At 54.5% G+C, this 25,213-nt stretch overlaps 12 protein-coding genes across 12 annotated transcripts; 5 read left to right on the top strand and 7 right to left on the bottom strand.

The window, feature by feature from the left end:
- Positions 1 to 5: 5 nt before the first annotated feature.
- PFLUO_LOCUS2051 (Cysteine synthase 2) lies at positions 6 to 1,436 on the top strand (the record flags this gene model as incomplete). The annotated part of the gene is made up of 5 exons (XM_073779152.1): positions 6 to 254; positions 308 to 367; positions 416 to 534; positions 589 to 1,202; positions 1,258 to 1,436. The coding sequence occupies 5 exons, from the start codon at positions 6 to 8 to the stop codon at positions 1,434 to 1,436; spliced, it is 1,221 nt and encodes a 406-aa protein (XP_073636135.1).
- A 58-nt stretch (positions 1,437 to 1,494) lies between these two features.
- PFLUO_LOCUS2052 (uncharacterized protein) lies at positions 1,495 to 3,309 on the bottom strand (the record flags this gene model as incomplete). Its single annotated transcript, XM_073779153.1, has 1 exon — positions 1,495 to 3,309. The coding sequence occupies one exon, from the start codon at positions 3,307 to 3,309 to the stop codon at positions 1,495 to 1,497; it is 1,815 nt and encodes a 604-aa protein (XP_073636136.1).
- Positions 3,310 to 3,499: 190 nt separating this feature from the next.
- On the top strand, positions 3,500 to 5,124 carry PFLUO_LOCUS2053 (Vacuolar protein sorting-associated protein atg6; the record flags this gene model as incomplete). Its single annotated transcript, XM_073779154.1, has 2 exons — positions 3,500 to 3,584; positions 3,635 to 5,124. The coding sequence occupies 2 exons, from the start codon at positions 3,500 to 3,502 to the stop codon at positions 5,122 to 5,124; spliced, it is 1,575 nt and encodes a 524-aa protein (XP_073636137.1).
- Positions 5,125 to 6,512: 1,388 nt separating this feature from the next.
- On the top strand, positions 6,513 to 7,618 carry PFLUO_LOCUS2054 (uncharacterized protein; the record flags this gene model as incomplete). Its single annotated transcript, XM_073779155.1, has 4 exons — positions 6,513 to 6,727; positions 6,779 to 7,017; positions 7,066 to 7,176; positions 7,248 to 7,618. The coding sequence occupies 4 exons, from the start codon at positions 6,513 to 6,515 to the stop codon at positions 7,616 to 7,618; spliced, it is 936 nt and encodes a 311-aa protein (XP_073636138.1).
- Positions 7,619 to 8,528: 910 nt separating this feature from the next.
- Positions 8,529 to 10,136, bottom strand: PFLUO_LOCUS2055 (uncharacterized protein; the record flags this gene model as incomplete). The annotated part of the gene is made up of 4 exons (XM_073779157.1): positions 8,529 to 8,751; positions 8,815 to 8,960; positions 9,016 to 9,852; positions 10,041 to 10,136. 4 exons carry the CDS (start codon positions 10,134 to 10,136, stop codon positions 8,529 to 8,531), a joined length of 1,302 nt encoding a protein of 433 aa, XP_073636139.1.
- A 397-nt stretch (positions 10,137 to 10,533) lies between these two features.
- On the bottom strand, positions 10,534 to 12,063 carry PFLUO_LOCUS2056 (Peroxisomal membrane protein PAS20; the record flags this gene model as incomplete). The annotated part of the gene is made up of 3 exons (XM_073779158.1): positions 10,534 to 11,333; positions 11,386 to 11,931; positions 12,012 to 12,063. 3 exons carry the CDS (start codon positions 12,061 to 12,063, stop codon positions 10,534 to 10,536), a joined length of 1,398 nt encoding a protein of 465 aa, XP_073636140.1.
- A 1,564-nt stretch (positions 12,064 to 13,627) lies between these two features.
- PFLUO_LOCUS2057 (uncharacterized protein) lies at positions 13,628 to 15,345 on the top strand (the record flags this gene model as incomplete). The annotated part of the gene is made up of 4 exons (XM_073779159.1): positions 13,628 to 13,978; positions 14,035 to 14,729; positions 14,791 to 14,999; positions 15,074 to 15,345. The coding sequence occupies 4 exons, from the start codon at positions 13,628 to 13,630 to the stop codon at positions 15,343 to 15,345; spliced, it is 1,527 nt and encodes a 508-aa protein (XP_073636141.1).
- Positions 15,346 to 15,478: 133 nt separating this feature from the next.
- On the bottom strand, positions 15,479 to 17,357 carry PFLUO_LOCUS2058 (endoplasmic oxidoreductin-1; the record flags this gene model as incomplete). The annotated part of the gene is made up of 2 exons (XM_073779160.1): positions 15,479 to 17,215; positions 17,262 to 17,357. The coding sequence occupies 2 exons, from the start codon at positions 17,355 to 17,357 to the stop codon at positions 15,479 to 15,481; spliced, it is 1,833 nt and encodes a 610-aa protein (XP_073636142.1).
- A 335-nt stretch (positions 17,358 to 17,692) lies between these two features.
- Positions 17,693 to 18,588, bottom strand: PFLUO_LOCUS2059 (uncharacterized protein; the record flags this gene model as incomplete). Its single annotated transcript, XM_073779161.1, has 2 exons — positions 17,693 to 18,297; positions 18,351 to 18,588. The coding sequence occupies 2 exons, from the start codon at positions 18,586 to 18,588 to the stop codon at positions 17,693 to 17,695; spliced, it is 843 nt and encodes a 280-aa protein (XP_073636143.1).
- Positions 18,589 to 19,254: 666 nt separating this feature from the next.
- PFLUO_LOCUS2060 (uncharacterized protein) lies at positions 19,255 to 19,989 on the bottom strand (the record flags this gene model as incomplete). Its single annotated transcript, XM_073779162.1, has 1 exon — positions 19,255 to 19,989. One exon carries the CDS (start codon positions 19,987 to 19,989, stop codon positions 19,255 to 19,257), a length of 735 nt encoding a protein of 244 aa, XP_073636144.1.
- Positions 19,990 to 20,457: 468 nt separating this feature from the next.
- PFLUO_LOCUS2061 (poly(U)-specific 3'-to-5' RNA exonuclease) lies at positions 20,458 to 22,168 on the top strand (the record flags this gene model as incomplete). Its single annotated transcript, XM_073779163.1, has 3 exons — positions 20,458 to 20,921; positions 21,000 to 21,378; positions 21,635 to 22,168. 3 exons carry the CDS (start codon positions 20,458 to 20,460, stop codon positions 22,166 to 22,168), a joined length of 1,377 nt encoding a protein of 458 aa, XP_073636145.1.
- An 843-nt stretch (positions 22,169 to 23,011) lies between these two features.
- PFLUO_LOCUS2062 (uncharacterized protein) lies at positions 23,012 to 24,826 on the bottom strand (the record flags this gene model as incomplete). Its single annotated transcript, XM_073779164.1, has 8 exons — positions 23,012 to 23,098; positions 23,161 to 23,276; positions 23,346 to 23,571; positions 23,627 to 23,982; positions 24,035 to 24,366; positions 24,437 to 24,509; positions 24,567 to 24,580; positions 24,642 to 24,826. 8 exons carry the CDS (start codon positions 24,824 to 24,826, stop codon positions 23,012 to 23,014), a joined length of 1,389 nt encoding a protein of 462 aa, XP_073636146.1.
- Positions 24,827 to 25,213: the final 387 nt, after the last annotated feature.

Raw genomic sequence — 25,213 nt, forward strand, 5'->3', positions numbered from 1 at the left:
CAACCATGCCAGACTCGCCGGTCTATATTGGCACTGCCTTTGTGGCTGGTGTCTGTCTTGCAATTGCGTGTCGCGATTTGATTGCACCGAGGCATCGCGACACCGAGAGTACCGCAGACAAGTCGGAGCCAACTGCGCGGGCTGGTCCCCCGGCCATTGTAGAGGGCATTGAAGGCTGTATCGGAAACACGCCGCTCTTTCGAATCAAGTCCCTTTCCGAAGAAACAGGATGTGAGATCCTAGGTAAAGCAGAGGTGTGTATCCCATTGTATATTGCAACTACAACAAAGCTGACAACTGCGCCCAGTTCCTCAACGGCGCCGGACAGAGCTCAAAAGACCGGGTCGCATTAAGCATGATTGAGATGGTACGACCGTATTGACATCCAGCCATACTTTTTCTAACTTAAATCCAGGCAGAGGAACACGGTATACTCGCTCCCCATTCCGGCGACACCATCTACGAAGGCACCTCCGGGTCGACCGGCATTTCACTAGCTACCCTAGCCCGAGCAAAGGGCTACCTCGCGCACATGTAAGTCCTCACTTTCTCTACCCTGCTCACTCCCACACTAATTGAACTGTATAGCTGCATGCCCTCCGACCAAGCAATCGAAAAATCTAACCTCCTTCTCAAACTCGGCGCAATCGTTGACCGCGTGCCGCCGGCCCCAATTGTCGAAAAAGACAACTTCGTCAACAAAGCCCGCGCCCTGGCAAGCGCCCACACAGCATCAGGGACCGGCCGCGGCTTCTTCGCGGACCAGTTCGAAAATGAAGCCAACTGGCGCGCGCACTACCACGGTACCGGGCCCGAACTATACACCCAATGCAATGGACATATGGACGCCTTTGTTGCCGGTGCCGGGACGGGAGGGACCATTTCCGGTGTGGCGCGCTACTTAAAGCCTCTTTTGCCGCATATCACGGTCGTGCTGGCTGACCCACAGGGTAGTGGGTTGTATAATCGGGTGAGGTATGGTGTGATGTTTGATCCCAAGGAGCGGGAGGGCACGCGGCGGAGACCGCAGGTTGATACTATCGTTGAAGGAATTGGGATCAATCGGGTTACGGCGAACTTTGAGGCTGGGAAGGAGCTCGTTGATGATGCAGTGCGCGTGACGGATGCACAGGCGCTGGCTATGGCGCGATGGCTCGTTGAGAAGGATGGGATTTTTATTGGGAGTAGTAGTGCGGTCAACTGTGAGTTTTGTCTTGGTTGCCATCGGGTCTTTCTTGTCTAACTTGACCTTTACAGGTTTTGCGGCAGTCAAAACAGCCATGAAACTCGGTCCCGGACACCGGATTGTCACGGTGCTCTCGGATTCGGGGTCGCGGCACCTGTCGCGGTTCTGGGCTACGGCTGGGGATGTGGGTGGCGCTGTTGATACGAAGCTGGAAGATGTCCTGAATGCGCGGGATGAGGATTTTCAGTGATCCTATTACATACATAGTACATGTGGTGTGATGATGAAGCCACTTCTCTCGGGCTCAGCTAGAACGTCATCTTCAAACGCTTCGCGGGCGATGGGCGCCCGGGGGATTTGGAGCTGATGCGGCTGCGAGCAGGACTGTCGAGGTGGATTGCCGACAGCTTGGAAGGCGAGGATGCTTGGCTGGAGATGACCACGATGTCATCTTCATCGTCCTCGATGAGCTTCTCGAAACCGTCCTGCATTTTCCGGGCTCGATTTGGAGGACACTCGATCGAACTAATGGCTCTGGCGCCGACTGGTTTCAAGAGTTCCCGCACTGGAGCATCTGGTATCGGCGCATCTCGAACTGACACGGTCCGAAGGCGTTGAGATGGTGAAACCTGATCGGCAGAAGGCGTGAGCGTCTCGCTCGCAGGCTTCCCGGCATTAGGCTGGTCCTGCTCCTGCTCATCCACCACAGAATTCTCCATGCCCTCGTCATTCCATACAGCATCCCCGACCCAGAGACGCAGCAATTCGAATTCAATCTCGGGTAACGTGCGTTCTGGGAATTCAGCATGGATTACCGTCCAGGAGAGACCGCGCTGATCCTTCAACCGAGCCAGCGTCTCTTGCTCTGTCTGTGACCACGGCACAGAAAGAAGGGGAGGGTTCGCCCGGCGCTCGATCCAGTGACGTCGGTACCAAAAGGTAAGCTGCCTACAAGTAAATTCGGGCAGCGAATCACAGATCTGTTTCCATTTTCGGCCATCAATGTGTCGCATGCGCGCGGTCTGCCTTGCTGCGTCGGGCGTCAGGCCGCGCTTAGGTGTACTTGGAGTGTTTGATGGAGGTTGAGCGGGGACGGTCTCGGTTTGTTGACGGATAGGAGTAGTGTCATGTACAGTAGGCGCTTCCAATGTCAAATTGTTGTGTGTATCTGGTTTTTTATCTTCGGATGCAGCGGTTGGCTTGTCGAGATCGAATGCCTGGCCGCTGGTCTGCGCACGATCGGCTTTCAGCATGACCCCTCTTCTGATATTGATCAATTTTGAAGGCGTCGGCGACGCCTGGTTCTCTTGCAACGGATCATCGGATTCGCTGCTGTCAGGGTCCGGTGTCTGTGCAAAGGACCAGTCGCGCTTGCGCTTTGCTCGTGGCTTGCGCTTGCTCGGAGTGGTCCTGAGTTTCCCTTCGGTACGCGGTCTACCTCGTTTAGGAAGACTCCATAAGGAGCCTGCGCCAGGTGGAGAGGCAGAGCGGGGAGTGTTTAGAACAGGAGCAAAATGGACTCGTCTGGTCGTGGTGGGTGTGGAGAATTTGGCTTCGATGTCCGGGACTTGCCAGAGGGGGTCCTTGGGCCTAAAGTCTTGCAGGATGACAGGACTATCTGGAGCAGTTGAGTCTTTGCATGCCAGTGCAGAGTCACACAGCGAGTCCACACTTTTTCCGTCGTCGTCAGAGTCGGCAGCTTCGTACGCAACGCCGGACGGCGCATCGCCAGTCTCCGTCGCCAGGCCCCGTTCGTTCTCGCCTTCTTCCAAGCTTCGAGCCTCTGGGTCGTGGTCACCTGTATATTCGGAGTCCGAGACAACAACATCATGGAAGAGCCACTCCTGCGCCTGATCACCCGGATCGTCCTCGGCGTGCATCCCATTTAAATGGCCATTGTTGATCACAATCTTGCCCGTTTCCAAGTCAATCTCATCGCCTACTTCGGTGAAATCCTTGCCATATTTGTCAAAAATGCCCTCGAAGATCGACTTGAGTCTCTGGTCATTATGCGCGCGTGCGGTGGACAGGTCAAAGTCTTCGGGGACTTCGTCTGGGGAGGGCGAGCCGGGGGTGAAGGAGAGACGCGGGCGCTTGGCTGGTCTCTCCTGGGCATCGTCCATGTTGAAAAAGCGTGTGTAAAAAAAGGAAAAGGAGTGTTGTTACATCGAGGAAAGAAGAAGAAGAAGAAGTGGTATGTTGACGTAGTTGTTGTGCTGTTTGTCGCAGGGAGAAGAACCGACGAGACAAACAAACGCCGATCCCGCCTTCCCCAACTTCGCCTTATCATCCCCCCGATCCCATCACATCATCATGTATTGCCAGAAGTGTCGCACACCACTACGGCTAGACGGCTCGCTGGAGTCGCTCAACCCAGCGGCTTTTGACTTGCTTGTCAGTAAGTGAAGCTTCTCCAGAAATTTTGAATCACTACTAAGAGTGTCGTAGACTCGACCGGCAAGACCGTCCCCGAGCATGGCCCATCACCAGCCCGCCCATCCTATCCCCCCGAACGACGTGAGCTCTACGATCGAGTATCCAAACAAACGACGTCGCCCGTCTACAGACGATCCATTCCGGCCCCGCGCCGCAGCAGCCAGTCCAACCCGCCGGGGATGCCGCGCGGGGACAGTGGGAACATGTCATTCGTGATGCTTACAGAATCCCAAGTCGTGCCGCCGACCGACACTCCCTCGCGACCCGGTCAGAACAAACCAGCAAGCAGTGTGCAGACGCAGCAGGAAGATGTGTCCTACTCGGATCAGGTCGAGAAAACGACCCGGCTCTTTGAGGTCATCTCGGCGCGCTCGGATATTGACCACCCGATCTGCGTGGAATGTACCGAGATGTTGGTGGAGGCACTCCAAAAACGACTGACGGGAGCGACGAAAGAGCGGGATGCGTACATTTCATTTCTGCGCAACTTGAATGCATCTGTGCCCACCACCGAGGAGCTCGAGGCCGCAGAGAAAGCGTTGAAGGGGAGTCTGGAAGCAGAAGAAGCGGGGTTTGCTGAGCTTGAAAGCTTGGAGAAAGAAAAAGCAGCGTTGGACGAGGAGATTGCAGCCCTGGAAGAAGAATCACGGCAGTTGGATGTGGAGGAAGAGACCTTCTGGCGGGATCGCAACGGCTTTGCCTTGACGCTCTCTGAATTCCAAAACGAACGGGATGCGCTGAACATGCGCTACGACCACGATTCCCAGCAGCTCGAGCGACTGCAACGGACGAATGTCTACAATGACGCGTTTTGCATCGGGCATGATGGATATTTCGGCACGATCAATGGACTCCGCCTTGGCAGATTGGCCAACCCATCTGTGGAATGGCCGGAGATCAACGCTGCATGGGGCCAAACGGCGCTGCTCCTGGCCACGATTGCGGAGCGTCTTGGTTATCACTTTCAGGGCTACCGGATCCGACCCCTGGGGTCCACCTCGCGGATTGACAAGATCGAATACGTGCAGCAGTCTGCGAGTCAGCCCAACACTGACAGCCCAAAAATCACGCAGTTGGAACTTTTTTCTTCGGGTGATCTGCCACTCAATCTCCCCTGGCTCCACCGCCGCTTTGACGCGGGCATGGTGGCGTTCCTCGAGTGTCTGCGCCAGCTGGGCCAGTTCGTCGAATCCACCTCTGCCCCTGTGGCCTCCCCACGGCGCGGCCCGGCCGCCGCCACCGCTCCAGGGTTGAAGCTGCCCTACGAGATTAAACGGGACCGGATTGGCGATGCCAGCATCAAACTGGGGTTCAACCAGAACGATGAAACGTGGACGCGCGCCTGCAAGTACACCCTAACGTGCTGCAAGTTCCTCCTGGCGCACGCGAGCAATGTCGCCAGTGCCAGTTCCAGCAACTCCGCCGCTGTTGCGGCTGCAGCCGTCGCTGCCGCCGACCAGGTTCACCCGCCGACCGCCTCCTCCGCCAAGGGACGACCTTGACAATGTCCACCCCTGACGCCGCATGCTCGTCTGCGAAGGCCCCTTTCGGGGCTGACCGGTTGCGCACGGCACTCCCGCGTGTGGGTCAAAACGGTCTCCCCTGTGCCCACCCAGCCCTCACCCGAATCTTATTCTTTAACGCTCTGACGTACCCGGATACCTAAGTGGGTGGGGGAGAGGGTGTGGGAGAGGGTGTGAGCCATGCGGCGGTCCATCGTCCGCGATCCGGCGTGCGACTCACATCCCAGTACCTGCAGGCGAGCCGACCCGGTGAACGGTGGTCCGTGGGCCTATGGCAGAGACCGTGGCAGCTTTCTCCGCGAGATTTCAACGGGGCGCCCGCCCGGTTTCTGGTGGGCCTTGGACCCACGCGGGAAGGACCCTAGCTTTTGGCCAGACCATGTATGTACCATCCCAGACGGACCGGTCGTCGTCCCTCCTCCAGGAAGGACGCGATCTCCGCACGGGAGCAAGATCCGTTCGAGGAGGACTAGCGGATGTATATCGAAATCTGCACACCGGGGTCACTAGTGGTAATGCCCGATGGCACTATTCTTGACAGGCGCAAAGTACGGGTGGCCGGATGTTCTCCCCGACGACAGCCCGCGTCGATCACTGCAGCATCGCCCAAGACAGCAAGAGTCTCGAGTGGCGCCTGACGTGCATGGCCAGGGGGAAGCGAGGACGTTCTGGCCGAAGAGGAAATGATGGGACCGTGTACTTTGGACTTGGGTGGAGCGTAAGCAGGAATGTCTGCGGTAAGAACAAGGGGGCGGAGGGACTGTTTTGTGACAGCAGCATCGTGTCCCAACGGTCGATCGGATCCATCACGGGCGGCCCTCTCTCCAGATTCCGATTTTTTCGAATCCCATCCCTCGGGGAGGGTGGCGTCTTGCTTTCTGTCAGGGAGTTTCGGCCCGCTCCCGCCCTGCACGAGGCATCGACAGTCCAGACGGTATGGGAGACTCCTGCCCAGTTCGGAGTGGCTCAGCGGTCGGCCCTCGCAGGGAAGGACAAAAGGCAGCGGAAAATGCACCCCGTGGCCAGTGCGCTGCATGCTCTGTAATCGTACTTTGGCCCCCCGCCTGGGCTCGCAGACGGCGGAGATATTCTCCCCCGTGACGCCGCCGTTGGGCGATCGGCAGCGACGAGGGATCCACCGGGCCCTCCCTCTGATTCGCCCGCGGAAGCAGGGGTTCGTGCGTCCGGTGCAGCTCGCCGCAAAGAGAGATTCCTGGCCCGAGCGTCTAGATCGGAGGTTGCCTGACTATGCGTGATGGCGCATTCTTCTGCTTATTATTGGGAGGATCTGGACCCTTCAGATGTATATCATCATCCGTGGAGGGCCAGGGAGATACAACTTCCACCTCCTCCCCTCCCCCGAAACCATGGACCCGAATCCTCGACCGGCGTCACTCACGCTGTCGCCTCAGTCTCCGCCACTCCCGAATCCTTCTTCTTCCTCATCCTCCATCTTCCGCCCCCGCCGGTCGGAAGACTGGCAGAACTACCGCGAGACGATCGAGCAGCTCTACCGAAATGACCAGCTGAAACTACGCGATGTGAAACGCATCATGGAGCGGGACTACAATTTCTACGCCTCGTAATTATGATCTTCCCGGCCAAGATGGTCCGCGCCTAACGCCGAGATCAGAGAAAAGCAGTACAAAGATCGCTTCGCCGAGTGGAATCTCCGCAAGAACCTGAAGCAGAAAGAAGTCCACGTCATGCTCCGCAAGCAAAAGAGGCGCGCCGCCCAAGGCAAGCAGACGGCCTTTCGGCTGCACGGCCAGGTCGTCGACAAGAAGCGCATCACTCGATTCGGCCGTCGGTACCCGGATGTGTGGAATCATGTTCAGAAGACGCCCGCCGACAAGCTGAGTCCTGAGCCGGGTGGGTTCAGTCTCTGGTTTTGGAAGCCATCCACTCATTCTGGTATAGAAACCCCGTCTGATATGACCTATTTCACCCCCGAGCCAGCGGAGGAGTCGTCAGCGCCCATCTCCCCCATGACCGAGATGCACTCGCCCACCCCTCGGGAGATGGGATCGTGTTCGTTCGATTTTGGTATTTGGACCGATCAACCCTTTTTGTGGCGTGGCCAGAATTAACCTATCCCCCAGACCCGTATCTGCCAACCCAATCCCGTCTGGACTCCCTTCCCAACCTGGTCGTGGGCGACGACCAAGGCCTGCCACCACTATCCATGCACCCATCCCGCCGTTCGTATCCATCAGTGCTACACACATCACAACCGCCAGTAGCGATCCCACGAACGCCAACAGCAACGGCAACCCTCGGCTCCGACGAAGATGCCGAGGGCGAACCCGAGACGCATCCCGAAGAATGGAACCGGCTCGAATCATTCCAGACCCGTCTCGAGGGTCTCCAACAAACTCTCGACCTGACCATGTCCAAATGGGCCCGCGAGAACGATCCCAACCACGAATTCGGCCATAACGGCCAGAACGGCCACGAGGGACTGGGGATGTGAATTCCTTTCTTCCTTCTTTGTCAATCTTTTAACCTTTCCTTGTACATTGTTTCTTCCGAGCCTTTTCGGTTCTCCTTTTTTTTTCTGGGAGCCTTCTTTGTCGCCTTCCGGTACACGCCTCCAAAGACGAGGAAATAAGTCATAGCATGGGCGTTTCATCGATTACACCGGCTTTGTTCCGAGCACTACTAGACTGGGATATTCGTTTACTGTTTGTCTGGTCGTTTCGCTTGGTTGCATGTCATTTAGCGCTTGCTCTTCTTCCTCGACCACGACCTTGCCTTGTCTCTTGTCTTTTCTATATCCCCTTGTCTGTTTATTTTTCTTGTGCATGCATGCATCAGCGTCCGCATATCCGCTGTTGTTTATTCATTTCTATCTCCATGTACTAGCTGGGACAGCCCCTGCGTTCGGAATTGGAGCTAGATCCTCTGTCTCGGTCTCTATGTCTGAGTCTCAGCCTGCACTACTACCACTTTGGTACCCCGCTCTATTACTACCGCTGGCACCGGCTCCGAATGCGGCTCCGAGGTTTCGTTGTATATTAATGGCTGCATTCTGGCTTGCACTATAGTCCGGCTATTATTAGGTATCCTATTCAAATCAATCTGGGCTCTAAGGTTGGTGGCTGCGGTGCGTAGGATAGACATTAGGTGCAAATAAGCGATCCTTTCGTCCATGGAACGCCAAACACTATTTCTGACACTTAACTCTATCTCCGTACTTTTACCACCACTGTACCTTTGTTGCGCTCCACTCGGTAGTCGCAATTCCAACAACAACTCTTTAACTCCATGCAATAGATTCCAAATATGTAGTGTAGTCATGTTATCAATGTGTAGAATCGTCTATCTCGTCAAGCAGTACAGTTAAAAACAATCCGGTTCACCACATTCGCCAAAACACCCTTTTACGGACCATGCGCCTCTCGCCCGTCCCCTTCCTCGTCCGGCCCTGGTTTCTGAAACGTATCCTGCAGCCCCCTTACCTTCTTTCTCGTCCTCGAATACCCGGCAATGCCCGCGAGCATCGCGTAGGATTTGCTCGTCGACACGCGAGACATGTCCACGCCCTGGTTCAGGAGGGCGTTGTTGAAAGCGCGGAAATTGGCGGCGGCCGGTTGATAATGCCCACTGGTTGAAACAAATCATAATCAGTATTGATGAAGCCAATGGAGATGGTATACTATACTATACCTTAATGGTTTCAGGCTGCGTAATTGTCCTTCGCGGATTTTGATCGTCCCCGCTGCGGAGATGCGGCCGCCGCGGAGGAAGGAGGAGTGTTGGAATGTGCCGGCGGCTTTGATCCCGATGTATAGCCTGAAGGATGTGTCTGCGACCTGGATTGTTGGGTGTTAGCTTGTGTGGGTGGTTGATTTTGGGGGTAATACACACGAAGATCCATTCTTCTTTTTTGGATGGCTTGCCAACGAGGTGATGGAGTATGGCTGCTGGATGAGGCAATTTCGCGCCGAGTTTTTTCTTCACCTGCTTTCCCGTACTATCCTTTGGCCCAGTCTCATCCTGGCTTTCCCCCTCCGCTGACGACGCTGACGACGCTGAAGACATTGACGACACTGACGATGTATCCGAGGACGTTCCCACCTTTTCATTCCCCCTGAACCGGGGCGCCGGATCATCAACAGGGACAACTCCCTCCAACGAATCCCTGAACCGTTTCCCATCCGTATTAACAAGCTCCCCATTCTTCGCCCACCTGAACTGTCCCGCCCTATCCACGAGGACAAGATACTTCCCCCGCTCCTCACGAGACAAATACCTCACCTGGGCCCGTTCAAGACGTTCCCGCGGACGCTTCTCCAGGTCGACATTCCGTCCATCCCCGTAATCGAGCCAGTAAAAGAAGTTCTGAGTCGTGGGGCATTTCTTCCATTCTTCATGGTAGGCGCGCAGGTTGCTGCCGTGTCGGTGTTTGAGGTCCACCATTTCCAGAAAGTACTGGAGGTCCATCTGTTTGGAGGATTGGGCTGGTAGCATGTCGTGGCGTGGTACAGACTGGTCATCTGGATTGTGTTCTTGGGCTGAGTGGTTGGAGTTGTTGTTGCAGTCATTGTTGCAGTCATTATTGCTGCCGGCTTGCATGGCCACGCTGACGGCGCGGTGCCATTTCTGGCGCGCTTTGGGGGTGTCATTGCCCTCCTCGCTGGGATTGGGAACGTCACCGGACTTTGTCGGGTCGTGAAGCTGATTCCAGTGAATATCTTTCAGAACCTGACACTCAACTATCAGTCCTTCTCATCCTGCTTTCTTCTAGACATTGAGAAATATATCTACCTCCGTCCACCGGTTACCAGCCGATATTCCCAAGCCGCTGAGTTCTCGTCTCGTTCGGTATCCACGATAGGTCCTCTGTTCACCAGTCATTCACCGTTACCATCACGAATTCCGAGGACTGATACCTGGACTGTCTTTGCAGCCTGTTCCTTCTCCGTGACGTCATCTCCACTATCTGTGGCTTGCGAGGCTGCGGGGACCGCATTTGGGATCGCGACCATGAGGGATGAGTTGTCAGATCCAAAAGTCTGAACGTTGAGAGGGTTGGAAGATGGAAGACATGTGGGGGTGACCGTGGACGCGTGGAAGCAGTTGGATCCAGGGTCATGTACTGCTGGGCTGGCCTAAATAGGAATAGTGGCTGGGCCCGGTCCAATCGGAGGGGGGAGGAGGTGCTCTTTACGATTCTTTGTAATGAGAAATATTCAAGGCTTGCATCCATTCCATTCCGTCCTTTGGGAAAAATAAGTACTAGGTACATGTGGCAGTCAAAGAAAAATAGACCAAATACCAAAACCGTCGCTAAAATGAAATAATCCAACAATGCCAACCTGAAAAAAGTAGGGATATATAGAGATGAAAAGATCCATAGGTAGTAGGTTAGGAGACGAAGACAGTCTATGAGTAGAAAGTACTCTTTTGAAAACTCTCCGGCGAAATATCGCCCATCTTGCCCTTAAGCTCGGGCTTTTTCTCAACGGCGGGCTTGGACAGCGAGGACATGCTCTGCGCGCGGCCGTCGACGGCACTATCGCCCTTCATCGTGCTGGTGCGGGTGACAGGCTCGCTGCCTGTCGTGATAGCCTGCTGTGCGGAGCGCCGCTGGATGGTTTCAAGATAGGGGCCGGGCAAGTAGCCGACGCGGCCGTCGCGGGCGCGGCAACGCCACCACTCCGAGGCGTTGCCCATGGGGTCTGATTTGCTGAGGACGGCGACGATGTCGCCCTTCGCCACGGCGAGGTCAATGCCGTTGGCATCCTGCGACTCGGGCGTGTAGTCGTACAGCACGCGGCAGAAGTCGAGTTTGGAGGGATCCAGTGCTGCGGACTGTGGCTCGCCGTTGGGGCCGACAAGTTGTTGGCGGCGGCGGGCTTCTGCTTCCTGTGACCGGGCCAGAGCCTTGATGAGCTTGCTCATCAGATAGGGAAGGCCGAACACGGCGACCAGGAACATGAAAAATGGCTTCTTCGATGGCTTGGGCGGTGCCGGACTACCGTCGGGCAGAGTGGCGGGCACGGAGCGACCACCCATGAACGCTGCAAAGGCAGACGGCGTCAAGGACGTGGCGTCTGCTGGTGGAGGGCGGCCGGTGAGTTTGGCAAGCAGGGTACGGAACCACCGAATGATAGCAAAGATGCCCAGAGCCGAGCCGAGGGTGTTGCGCAGATTACCGAACTGCTCAGCGACCGAGATCATGGCTGCAGAATCGTCAATATTTTTATCGCACCCGGAAGACGATAATGTACATACCGAAGAAAGATGAGTGGGTAGCCATATAAGTACTCTCCAGCATCTGCGCAAAGCCTCCAAACGCGCCGACAATACTCTCGATCATCTGGAACGTCGCCTGGGTGCTCTGGCCGAATGAGTTGGTAAGACTGTTGGGATCATTAGGATCCTGGCCCTGCATGCCGCCGCCATACATGCCTCCCATACCGCCCATGCCGCCATACATCCCGCCCATACCACCATAACCGCCCATCCCGCCGTACATGGACCCCATTGATCCAAACCGGGAATACGGTGATGAGTAACCTCCCATGCCGCCCATCCCGCCCATCCCGCCGTAGCCACCACCGTAGGGGCTAGAACCGAAGCGCGAGTTGCCGTAGGGCGAGTAGTTAGAGGCGGTGTTGTTGACGACAGAGTTGAGGGTGCTGGGGCGGGAGGGGAGGTCAGGGATTGCTGATGATGTGGTGGGTGTGGGGTTTCCCGCGGAAGAGATTGGGTTGGTAGCAGTCATCGCGGTTGAGGATGAGGGTACGCCTGCTGTGGGAGCGGTGGGGATTGCGTTTCCTAGGCAAGTTTGTATTAGCATGAGGGTTGATGTGGCTGGGGTATTATCATCACGATGGTGACTGGAAATGGGGACATACCCGAAGCAGCGCCAGCCCTTTCCCACGGCTTTGGTGGCGATACCGACGCCATGAGGAGCGATCAGCGATCGGACATCGAGTGTCGGGGATGAAAGGAGAAAATAGGGTGAGAAGGGAGCGATGGAGAGATGGAGGAGAGTGGAGCGGATGACGGAGAGAGGTTGAGGAAGAGGAGGAAAACGGGCTTCATGTGGGCGGAGACGGAGATGCCGAGGTCGGGGCTGGCCGAAGACAGGGACCGGACTGGGGAAAGATGACTAACCGAGTAAACCATTGTTAACAGTTAACTACCTGGTTCATAAGGTAGGATTATAGGCGTGGTTATGATTACTTATTCGTTTTCATTATTATTGCTGTCATTTGGATCTTCATGTTCTTTTATTGTTGTCTTTTTGTCTTCGTGGTGGTGGTGTGCCCGTCGGTGGTGGCAAATCTGAATAGAGAATTCAGAGTAGACGGGACGGAGCCTGAGTAATCCACCTCCGGTGCCATACACAATGTAGGGCGATCTTGTCTTGTACATGTGTAACCTGGCGCAGGAACTCTTCAATTCAACGGGTGAGAAGTATTGAACTATGGAAAAGGCAATGCCAACTCCTTGCAGCATCCTATAGCCCAACAAGATACCGTGATTTTAACTAGAATGCCACTCGGAAGCAGAGTATGTTAAAGGAATGCGCATCTTCTTTATAGAACGCACTAAGCCGATGGCAGTGCGCCTTTTCTAAAAGTTCGAAAAGTTCCAGTTTCCTACCTGCAGATGTATCTGACTGCATTTGGCCTAGACACGAACAACTGTCCGACTTCATGAACCTACTGGCTTAGTATTTAAGAATACCTCCGTGAATTTCGCAAGTAGGGAGCTTCCTTTTTCTTGTACCTACGCATTTCGCCAAAGAACCTTCGAACTGTCGCAAGTTCCTATACAAATTCTGGGTCGAGCGCTCGCTGCATTCGGCCGCGTCAGCCATTCGAAAAGTGGCTAGTGAACGATGACTTTGTGTCGTATTATAATGAAGCGTAGCCTTCAAAGTAAACATGGTTGCTTAGCGCAAAATGTAGTTGTCGCGCGTCGTGCAACTGTTCTGGGCGAAAAGGGCACGACATGTAATTACAAGGCACGTGGGTCCTGAGCTATCACACCGAGGGATTGGAGGACCAACCCGAACCCGAATACGAGTATGATCCGCGTTCAATGGCCGTCCTTGATCATAACCACTAACTACTCATAACCCCTGACTACTAGTTATCAAGTGCAGCCCATGGATCTTGTTCACGAAGTGGCCATCTAACTCAATTTACTGTTGCCTGAATCCACAGTGTGCCTTTCTACCTTGGACGCAGCCTAGCTGTGGAAACTACATGGGCATAATGTCCACGTTTGTATGAGATTAGACCGGCTAGACGATGATGATCCGATTGCCGGTCCTGATGATCACCGCTCGTGATACTGGGACCGGACTCGGGACGATGGCGCAAGTATCGCCTAGTACGTATAGTGAAAGAAGAGCGGGCACGATCGCGATGGCTATTAAGGTCTGGTCAAATCCTTCATTATTGTCCCATGAGGGCGAAACTTCTCTGGTCAATTCATCCTGATATATGCCCAAGACAAGATGAAGCTTCTTTTGTTTACTGGAGTCTCTCTCTGGAGTCTTGCATCTGCTCGCTCCAGTGCCTCGGTTGTTCAAACAGGCTCGATTAGCACGCCTGCGGGCACCGTCGAGATCACCAAGGAAGAACAATGCGCATGCAGAGAGCTTCGGGCATCTTTTGCAAAGAATGTGATTCTCCCAGGGCAAGCCAATTACACGGAACAGACCAAGGACTACTACTGGGACGTTCGAGCGGATCTGTCCCCGGCATGCGTCTTTGTGCCTGAGACCGCTGATGCAGTGGCCAGTGCCATTGAGATCTTTAGCTCGTGCAATGCCCAGTTTGCAGTTCGTGGCGGGGGCCATATGAACGTGAGTCGTTCGAACAGGCTCGTAGAATGGGATAGTAACCTGACCGTCACATTTAGTATCCGGGATCCAACAACATCGACGGTGGCGTTCTCGTGGCCTTGAGCAGCCTGAATTCATACACCGTGAATAAAGACTCGATCGACGTGGGTCCCGGCCTGAACTGGTACAATGTATACACGGCCCTAGAGTCCCACGGACGAGTCGCCATTGGCGGTCGAATGAAAACCATCGGCGTTCCGGGCCTGACTCTAATCGGGGGGTTCCACTATTTCAACAACAAGTACGGATACGCGATGGACAACGTCCTCAGCTATGATGTAGTTCTTGGCAATGGCACACAAGTCACTGCGGCAAAGGACTCACATCCTGATCTGTTCTGGGCACTCAAGGGCGGTGCCAATAACTACGGCGTTGTTACCAAGTTTACCCTGAAGACCTACAGTGTCCCCAAAGTTACTAGTACCATCCAGATGTTCAACGAGAGTGCCTTCCCCCAGTTCTTCGATGCCATGTGCCACTCTGCCATGGTGGACGAGGAAGATCCCACGGCAGCGGGCATGATCGCAACAGTCTCCTATAATGTGACTACGAAAGTGGCGTCGGCCTCGCTTCTTGGGGTTCAGGAGGGCGTTAGCATGCCGCCGTCCAAGTTTGCCAATTTCTCCAGCATCCCTGCGACTATGCGGATAAACAACGTCACCACGATGGGCCAGTGGTCGTCAGAGCTTGACTCGCCGAAGCAAATGTTCCGGTATGTTGACTTCAAATCCAGCTTCTTCATTCCTTCTTATGTACTAACAACCCATTGCCAGTGTCATGTTCTCTCACAAGACCATGAAGCCCGACTCCGAGACCATCCTCTCTATATACAAAGCCTGGAAGGCGGCCGTTGAACAAATCTCCGATGTCGAAGGCCTGTATCCGACTTTCGTGCTCAACGAGATAACTCCCTCCTCGCTGCGGGTTGCCAACACCAACGGCGTTGGCAATGTCTGGGGCCTTAAAGCAGAGCCCTTGATGAGTGAGTCGAGTCCTTCTTGATCCTAACAATGCAACGCCTGTCAAGCACATAGATTAACGAATGAATTCTACCAGTTTGGCAATTCAGCACGGGGTGGGCTCTCTCCCAGGACGATCTTCGCGTGGAAGCCTGGTCTCAGCAGCTGACTGAACGTCTCCACGCCATCAATCAGGAGAAGGGCATTGCGTCGGAGTTTGTCTACATGGGTGATGCTGGTGGCTGGCAGGATCCTTTTGTAGGGTTTCCCGCGGAGAATGTCAACCGTATGCGCGACATTCGGGCGGCTTATGACCCGAGCAAGACTTTTTCGCGTTTGAACTGGGGTGGATTTAAGCTGGGCATGTGAGCTATAGGTAGTTCAGAAACTCCTCGAACTTAGTATAGAGAATTGTATGTGAATTCATCAATGCCTCCGAATCTCCAAATACAAAAACGCCCTAATGCGAGATACTATATACAGACAGACATAAAACGCAAAATCATAGTTCGGTATGCTCCTCGTCCTTGGAGAAAGGAACAGACCGTGTCCCAGGCACCTGGATCTTCCACTCGCGCGGAGGAACCGGCAGGCCAAGCCAGTAGTTCCATAGTCGATAGCTTTCGGATGTGCCAATATGCAATAGTGTGTTCGGCAGCCGGACCCAGCTCCTCAATACATAGATGAATGTATCGCGAAACAGCGTGTACTCTGCGCCCAGAGAATCGAGGAACGTGGCGTCCGGGGCGCGAGGGGGTCGTTCCCATGGCAGGCGGCGACCCTCGTATATTCCGTCAGCGTAGACGAACTCGTCATCGTCTTCTTCGTAATAGAACACAGAGCCGCCGTCATGAAATAGCCGTTTCGGCTTCAGCTCCTCCTTGACCTGCTTGTGATTGTGATTATGCGTGTACGGCGCATCACCGTGCAGCGGGAAAGCCTGGTCCTGGCCGGCCACCAGAGCAAGGTGGAAGCTGCGCGCAGCAGATATACTATGCGAGATCCGGCCGAGGGTGTTGATTAGCGCCACGAGCTCAGTCCGGCGCAGAGGAGGGTTCTCGCCGTTCTTGGTCTCATCGTAGTCGAACAGCACCTTCAGCGCCGTGCCGTACCCGTTCACCTGCACCTTGCCCCACAGCCGACACTTGTCGCAGCCGACGCAGTCCATCAGTCGACTGACGTTGCGGAAGCGGTTGCGGAAGTCTTCTTTCAGAGCGATCGAGTCCGGATCTTGGAACATGAGGTTCTCGTCGAAAATCTGGGGGCGGTCCGCCAGCGCGTTGGTGAGCTTTGTCACCCGGTCCTTGGTCTCCAGATCCTGTGCGGGATCGCTGGTGCAGAAGGTGTAGCTCTGCAGGTACTTGCGCAGCTTGGCGACGGCGCGCGACACGAGTGCATAGTTGAAGTACATGTTGGAGATGCGCTCCGGGTATTCGTGCAGTCGGTCTTTGTAGCACTGCATGTTGGGATGCCATTCCCCCGTTGTTTGGTTGAGATAGTCCCAGCAGAGATGTGTGGAGATCGAGGCATGCATGCCGCTGATGAGGCGATGGAAGACCCGCTTCTCACGGCACTCGTTGTCCAGCGGGAGGCCGTCCAGCCGCTGCGACCCCTTCTGGATTACATTTCGGAAATCTGACACGGCGCCGCCTACCCCGGGGATGACGAGCGATTGCTGCTGAGATTCGTCGGCTTTCATGAAGCAGTTCTCCCGGTAGATGGCGTCCCAGACCAGGTGCGCCCCTTCCCCGGAGTATCCCGTGAATCGCTCCGGGTTGTCCACCAAACTCACATAGTCCCCCTTAGCCGCAGACCCTTCGTCTTCCGGGACACAGTAGTCGCGCTCGTCGCATTCATCGTCGTACTCGACGACACAGCTCTCCCCGACATCCTCACCCAGCATGCCCTGCAGCGGCCGTTCTTTCGGTCGTTCCGCCTGAATCTGGCGGGGTGGGTGGTGTGCTTTGGGGCCTTCCAGCTTGCTTAGTTCCTCCGCACGCCAGATGAGCGGGATGTCTTCCTCGGATTCGATGGTATTGACGGAGCAGGCGATGTTGCCACACATGCTATTCGCGTCGGACCAGAAGGGACACTCTGTATTGAAGAGGTTGAGGCGGTAGTAGGAGAAAAAGTCTGTGTCTTGGGTGATGGAGTGGAGGAGGGTGTAAATCTGGTCGTTCGTGGAATCAATGGTGCCGTACGAGACACACGCATCGGAGACCATGGCCCTTGGGTCGAGCTAGACGGGTCAGTTACGGACAAGGGATGGGGAGAGACATACTCACCGCACAGGTGTCATCTCTGGAGCTCGGCTGGTGGGAGTGGCCGACGCCTAGGAAGGCAAAGATGGCGGCATAGAAAAGCTTCGTTGCGCCACGCATTTTGCCTGGGCGCGATCTGGATCGCCGTGATATGCAGGTTCTATTTCGAGCGAGCCACTCGCACAATATCAGTCTGGGAGGGAAGAAAAACAAAAGCAAAAGAAGACGGGAATATATGTCAGTAAGAAGGGAAACAAGAAGAGTCCAGGAAGGAAAGAGTCCAGGTGGCCAATAACTAATCAATCGGATGATCGCCCCTAACATGGCAGTGGCCGAACCTGATTGGCCACCCGGTACCACTACTAGTGACGCTGATGAATCAATCATGATCTATACAACAATCAATATCTTTCTACATACCTGAGTATGTCTAGAACGATCAGGAAAAACTAGAACTAGAACAACCGTTCGCCTCCCTCCAGATCATGTCCCATCTCCATCTCATGCACTCGCTCTTTCCGACTCGCCACCAAATCTTGGCCCGCCTGATCCAACACCGTGGCATCCAACAACGCCTCCATCCCCAACGTCTTAGCCACAAAAACTAGAATCCTCCTCTCAGCCTCAGGCGCATGCCTCGACAACCCATGATCATCACCGGGAGAAAGGATCATCTCCCTCTTCCCCCTAGTGCCATACGAATTAAACAGCGCCTTCGAACAACTCGGCGCCAAAACCCGGTCATTCTCCCCATGCAGCAGTAGCAACGGCCGCGGACTGAGCTTGCGCACGCCGTCCGTGTTGGCGGTTTGCGATGCCACTGTCGCGACGCCGACGACGCGGACTGGCTCGGTCGCTGCTACCGTGAAGCACGGGCTTCCGCCAAAGGACCAGCCCACTATCACGAAGCGGGAGGAGTTGTACTGGTCGCGAAGGTAGTCGAAGGATGCACGCATGTCGGAGACGCAGTATTCTGTCTGTGCGGGGGAGCGGTAGTCTAGGCGGATGCAGGGGATGGAGAGGAGCAGGGCGAGTTTATCGGCGAGGGATGGGTAGATTCCTGAATGCCAGAGTTAGTTAGGGTTTAATAGGATTACCATATGGGTGATGGACCAGATGGACCAGAAACACCACCTCCAGCGCCAGAAACAAGCACCACCGCCGCTCCTCGCGCCTCAGTAGCGTTGTAGCTTCTCGGCTCGTGGAGGATGGCAGGAGCTTCATGGTTGAGCGGATCTGAGACCGTGATATTGATGTGGCGCGCGATAGACGGCTTGATAGCCTGACGCTCGACTCGAGGTGGGTGCAGGGGGCCGAGGGATTGCAGGGAGTAGCGTTGGACTTCGGCCATGATGATGATCAAGTACGTACGAGGGTGCGGGTGTGCAATGAGAGAAGAATAGTTTGATCTCTACAGTGATGGGAAATGTGAGGATAGTGTACAAGTTCATGGAGGTCATTGATTTTGACGCGGCTGAGGCGTGGCGTGTCTATTTGAGCATCGGAACTGAGATCAGGCTGACGATGGGCGTGGCGGGTGGAGGCGAGGAGATTTGCATCATCTATGACTTGTATGCCTCGTGGGGAGGTTGATTTCGATTCTATGCCTTTTCGAGTACTGCTAATTCTGTTCGGTCTGAAAGTCTACAGTCTTAGATACGGAGTAGAGTTGAACGAGATGAAGTTGATTAAAGTTCAAAACAAAAGCCTTGATTCTGGATAAACTGTACATGTCAAAACTCCCTCTACAGGAAACGCCTTGTACACCGAGACCCCTATTAAACACCGGAGCAAGCAACAAAAGAAAGGTACATTGGAAATTCACTTCCCAAAAACGCATCCAAGAGCAAGGAGAGAGGTTCATTCTAAATATAGAAATGAAGAAAGAAAGAAAAGAAGAAAATAAAAAGAAACCCAGGTCATCAGTGTCGAGTCTCAAGTCATTGGCTCGTTCATCGGTGTCGCGTCGTTCGTGGTCAAGTCAAGTCAAGTATAATGTCGTAGGATAACCATCAAGTTAGGTTGTATTACTGCGTCGCTTGCGCCGAAGACTCAACTTCTTGCGAAGCTGCGTAAACGGATTTGAGACGGGCCGGGTATAGAAGGGATCCTTCTCAAAGTCCTTGTCGGTGAAACGCAGTCCCGGGATGCGAAAGAAGTTGCTCAGGTCGGTCATCATGTTGGCACCTTCTTCATACTCATAGGTCTGGCCGTTGCGATCCGTCGTGCCGGGTGGATAGAACGCCGTGCCGTCGAGGGGGCGGTGGCCGTTAATGCTGTCAACGATCTTGTCGCGGGGTGTGGCCTTCAACGCCTCGGCGTTGGACTCCTTGACGGCTTCCAGGGGACTGAATGCGACGTCCCTATTTCGTTCTGGGCGCACTGCGTCATACGGACCTTCGTGGTGATACGAATAGAGGTTCACGTTATCCAGCTCGTCGATGATATCCGGCTGCACCAGCTGCGAGTACCGTGGCTGGCGGGCGCTCGCGCGGCGCCGAGGGGTGGATCCGTCGCGGCAGCGTCGGGGATCCATGAGGTGGTTCTCGGGAGTGCCGGAATAAAAGCTCGAGGGCATCGAATCCGAGCGCATCCGACGGTGCCGCGACGGAGAAGGGGACAAGTATCGGGCGTAGGGGTTGTTGCTGCCAAAGCTGGAGTAGCTCAGGCGGCGGTCTGGGTTGTTGAAGGGATGATGGGGATGATGGCACGAGGCCATAGAGGCCATGGACATGCAGTCGACGGCGGCCATCTATAAGAGTATAACCAATAACTGGTATAGATCAGAGTAGGAAGAGGAGTGAGAATATCGGTGTTTCCTTGGGGTGACCCGAACCGATGAGACGAGATGAAATGGGATGAGCGAGAGAGAGAGAGAAAGAGAGAAGCAGAAGGTAGGGATGGTCAGTCGGCGCAGGATATAGTTAGTGGCAGGTGACGTCGTGACTTGCGTATTAAGGTTGCCCCACATACTATTCCCTTCCGAGGCACCCGATCAGCCATAACGGTTTAAGCTTATGTCGGGATGCTCTAGTCGGGTCTAAGACGTACTGGATGGGCCTAGTTGTTTAGTTCGGTCTAGTTAAGTACGTCTGAGATAGACCTAGAAGGATGCATGGCACAGACCCTGCGGCCCTGGAACACTGTGCGACCGACTACACGCTGATCCACGGCTGATCCCCCACCACGGACTTTCCTCGCATCATCACATCCCCCCTTGATGTCCCTGGTCCAATACTCCGACTCCGACTCCGATGACGGGGAGGAAAAGTCCAAGTGTCACTCGGCTCTCCCGCCATTGCCGTCCTCCTTCCACGACCTGTACGCCTCCAGCACCCGCGTCAGCGTGCAAGATGACCCGGCCCTCCACGGCGGACGGAAGCGCGTCATCCCCCATGTCGAGGGCAACTGGCCCACGCACCTCTACCTCGAGTGTCGGTCTTCCCTTGCAATTGTCTCAGTCCCGTCGCATTCGCTCATTTTCGTTCTAGGGTATCCCGCCAAAGCCGAGCTGCCACTCCTTGCAGATCTCATCGGCTCCCACCACAGTCTGCTGCATTCCGATCTGGGCGCGCAATTGCCCCTCCACATCAGCCTGTCGCGGCCGGTAGTTCTGCGCACGGAACAGCGGGCTTCGTTTACAGAGAGAGTAGAAACGGCGATCCAAACCGCCCAGATTGCCCCGTAAGTTTTCGGTCTCCCGAGATCCCTCGTCGGCGCATCGTGTCTCAGATTCTGACACACCCCACCAACCTCCCCCAGATTTACCATCCAGCCCGCCCACCTGGACTGGGTCTCCAACCACGAGCGCACGCGCTGGTTCCTCGTGCTCCGCGTGCAGAACCCCGCCCGTAACAGTCTCAACCAGCTGCTGCGGCTGGCGAACGACGCCCTTGCTCATTTCCACCAGCCGCCGCTTTACGAGCGAGACACCCGCGCCTCCCGTGCGTCTGCGGGTCAGAAGAGCGGTCTAGCGGCTGGGGATATAGATTACTCGGACTGCTTTCATATCTCGCTTGCGTGGAGTCTGGATGAACCGGACCCCGAGGAGAGGGAGAGGGTGAGGGCGATAGATCTGAAGGCGCTGGAGGGATTGAGGGTGGGATTTGACAGTGTCAAGGCGAAGATTGGAAATCATGTTGTTAGTATACCACTCCCTAGGGAGTGAACGAGAGCTGCACATAGAAAGACATGGCATCGGGATAGAATCAATCTTCATACAGATCTGTAAACTCGGATCCCACGATGCCCATCTAGTGTAATGTAATTACGGTAATCTTCCACCCCGTCGCGCGTCCACTCGTGTTTTCCTCTTCCACCACCCAATGCAGGTCCCAACGATCACCAGTGTATGTCCCTCGTCTTTTTGACCACTCACAAACTAATCGTCTCTATAGGAAGACCTCCAAACCTTCCACACAAAACACTTCCCGCACCAACCCCCCGCCACACTCCCCGAATACACCAACGACCAAAATGCAGACGACGACTCAGATCTAGGCTTCTACCCCGACGGCGTGCGGCGCACCCTGACAGATGAGCAGATCCGGATCTTCCGGCATAGTGAGATCCATGCCGTTCTGCGCGCGAGGCAGTTGAGGGAGGATGATGAGGAGTACGAGGCTCGGATGGGGAAGTCGTTGACTGATGATGAAAATCAGGATGAGGAAGGAGGTGAAGAGCCTACAAAATCATCTCATCAGGAGGCGATAGACGGGGATACGCAGTTGAAGAGTGTGCATGAAGAGAAGAAGAGCAAGAAGAAGAAGAAGAAGAAAAAGTCAACGACCAAGAACAGCAGTGAGACAGCGCCCGTCTCCGAGTCGTTGGATTATGGCGAAGACAATGTGGGACATGATACACCGCAGACAGAGAGACCGGTTTCGAATGCACCATACTCTGGGCGCAGGATCGTCTCGTACGATGATTGATTGACTGGGGATATCTATCAACCTCTCTCTGACATCGAGGTACGTGTACAGGCCTCTCTTTCTATCTTTCTCCGCGAGCCCCTCTCCCACAATGATGAAAATCATCGTATAGTCATCCTTAGTCGGAATGCCATACCATCCACGCATGTGTAAGGCTTTGACGACCCAATCTTCTCTCTGAGTGGGATGGCGTTACTCGCGGGGATTTGTTTTCTAGCGGTTTTTTCAATGGAGATCTAACTGGTCGTCTATAGGTTTATCCTTCCTTACTTGGTCGAAAGAAGGACTGGTCGTACGGTCTGGAGTACTATCTGTGCGCTAGATCAGTTAGGTATTATTGGAAGCCACTCCTGGAACAGTGAGTTTGGCTTGCAAGCTATCCATCTATGCTCGAGCCGCTGGAAGGATCGATTTTTTGCACGTCCCAGAAACGAGACGTGGAAATGGCGCTTTTTGGATGATTTCCGAGAAGAGATGTCCAATTTCTTCGTGGCACCAGATCCGCCGGCTGATCGAGGACTTCGGTGCACTTGCCATGTTGCTGTCCCGCATCACTCCGCAGAATCTTCCCTGCGAGCATTTCGCATCTGCTCTCAAATCCGAAATTAAAATATTCAAATGCTGGTTTATATTCCCCGTGTCGATATACAAATACACAGTGTACACCCCCAAACGCAAAGCAAACAGCCATGCAAAATGCAGGAAATGCAAGCAACCCCCAGCACAAGCGATTGGGAATAGAAGCCAGAATGGCGAGGTAGTTCAGGCTCAAAAGCAAGGTATCGTGACGCCTATAGCCAAGACAGAAATGAAGCAAATAAGCAAGATCGAGCAGAAAACATCTCACGTCGCATTATTCGCGCACGAGAAACTGGCACTGCTCGGGTTATCATGGATAGCCTTGCCGGAGACATAAAGGCCGAGACCGCACTGAAACATTGTAATTAGCGTCAAGAAACCCTTCCCGAAATAAGGAAGAGACATGGACATACCAAAGTCGCGCCAATCCCGATGAGTGTAAAATTGAGGGCCGTCAGCGCGATCTTGCGCGGAGATGAAAACCAAAGACCCTTGTTCATGTACAGCCAGAAGATACCGCTCAATCCATCTAAAAGTTATTAGCAAAGCAGGTTATTTTTGGAAGCAAGAGGGGATTGGTGCAACGGGAATGTCTTACAGCTAAACCAGCTAGCAAACAGCGCCGTGATCAAGCTAAGCAAACTGCTAAACACGGGGATGGCAGAGGCGATAATCCACGCGAGAATCCACAGGGCCAGCGCGATGCCCACCCACGAACTGATCGCCACCCAGTCGCGCTTGTGGATGCGGTCTGTTCCGGTGAAGATGCGCGTGTAGACGTATTTAAATGCGATGTGGCCGTTGATCACGCCGGCGATGATAATCTATAAAGAGTCAGAAACTATTGATCCACGGTAATGGAGTGACTAAAGAACTTACTGTAGGTAGGGCAATTCCATACGCAACTTTAGCAACAATTGGGGAAGCAGAGCCCAATGCTGGCGAACTGACATCATCTCCAGCGTAGCGGTAGATAACGAGCGCAGCGATGATATAGAGCGAGATATCGATGCCCTGAAGCAAGCACAGGGATTTGGGGAAATCACGGGGATTGCGAAGTTCAGCCATCAGTCCGAAGAAGGCGGCGTGGCCCGAGAAGGCGAAGACAATGTTGCACACGGCTGAGAAGCCGTGGAACAGATCTGTGTGGACGACGGGCACGATGTGCGTGTCGGGTTTCTCGATGCCGACGCCGATCATGGTGATTAGGACGGCGGTCATGATACTTCCGAATGCTGGAGAGGGGTCAGTCTGTCTGAACATCTTGGGAAAGATGGGAGAACATACAAACGAGAGACAGCCACGACATTTTCACCAATGTTCTCGGCAACGAGCACGCGAACGAGACGATCAATCCCACAACCCCAAACACAATCGAACAAGTCCCATGGCCGGTGATAGTGTTCATCGCCACTGTGAACGTGAGCAAATGGCTCGCCATGATGAAAATCAGAAACAGCATCTGGCCGATGCCGAGCAGCTCGCGTCCAAATTTGCCGCCAATCACCTCGCCGGCGTCGGCCATTGTTGTGATGTGCGGGTATTTCCATTTCATTTGCCCGAGTACGTAGCCTGTGTATGTGGCGAGAATGCCGAGACCGATCAGGATGATAATTGCACTGTGTGGGCCGTGTTAGCAGTGTTTGGTGTATGCACCGAGGAGGTGGGTGTATAAGGTATGTCACGTACGGGACTAGACCGAGGCCTGCGACGGCGGCGGGGAGGGACAAGACGCCCAGGGAGACGGTTTCGGCGACCATCACTGTGTGAAGGGGTTAGGATGGGATCAAATATCAGAGAGAAGGGAAAAAGGTCGTACGTAAACCGCATTGCCTGGAAAGTCGAACATAAATTAGCTCCGATCAACTTTTCTCAAGGTAGGATGCCAACTTACCACCACTTCAACACCTTATACTTCACCTCCGCAAACTCCTCATCGCCATATGGGTCCTGCCTATATGGTGGTGAAGCGACCTTCTCATCATCGAGGTATTCCGGATCGACCTGGGTGCTGTTTTTGTGCTGCTCACCAACCTCCAGATCAGATGGAGGAGGCACGTCCACAATCTCGACGGTCATAACGGCAGCGATTCTGCGGGTGGCAGTTCCGCGAGTGAGCGATGCACCCAAAGTCAAGTCTCTGATATATCTACAGAGATCAAACAAAGGTCGCAAAGAGAGTGACAGCAACACAAAACAGCAGAGACCACCCGCGCAGAAAATAAGAAAAAATTGGACCCAATCCAACAATGACTGGGCTGTCGACCTCCAAAGTAAAAGTGAAAAGTGGGACCTGAAAACCCCGGCGTCGGACCGAGAGCGCGAATCACGGCCTCGAGACGTAAGAGAGTCGGCGGGTCGCTGTGGTTCGGATGGGCCCTGCAGAAACCGGGGAAGAGAGGTGGTTCGCCGATGCCGGCGAAGAGTCTAAGTATTCTTCTTAGGATACTCTTATTGTATTATTAG

The sequence above is a fragment of the Penicillium psychrofluorescens genome (genome assembly GCF_964197705.1).
Source record: "Penicillium psychrofluorescens genome assembly, chromosome: 1".
Taxonomy (NCBI): Eukaryota; Fungi; Ascomycota; class Eurotiomycetes; order Eurotiales; family Aspergillaceae; genus Penicillium; species Penicillium psychrofluorescens.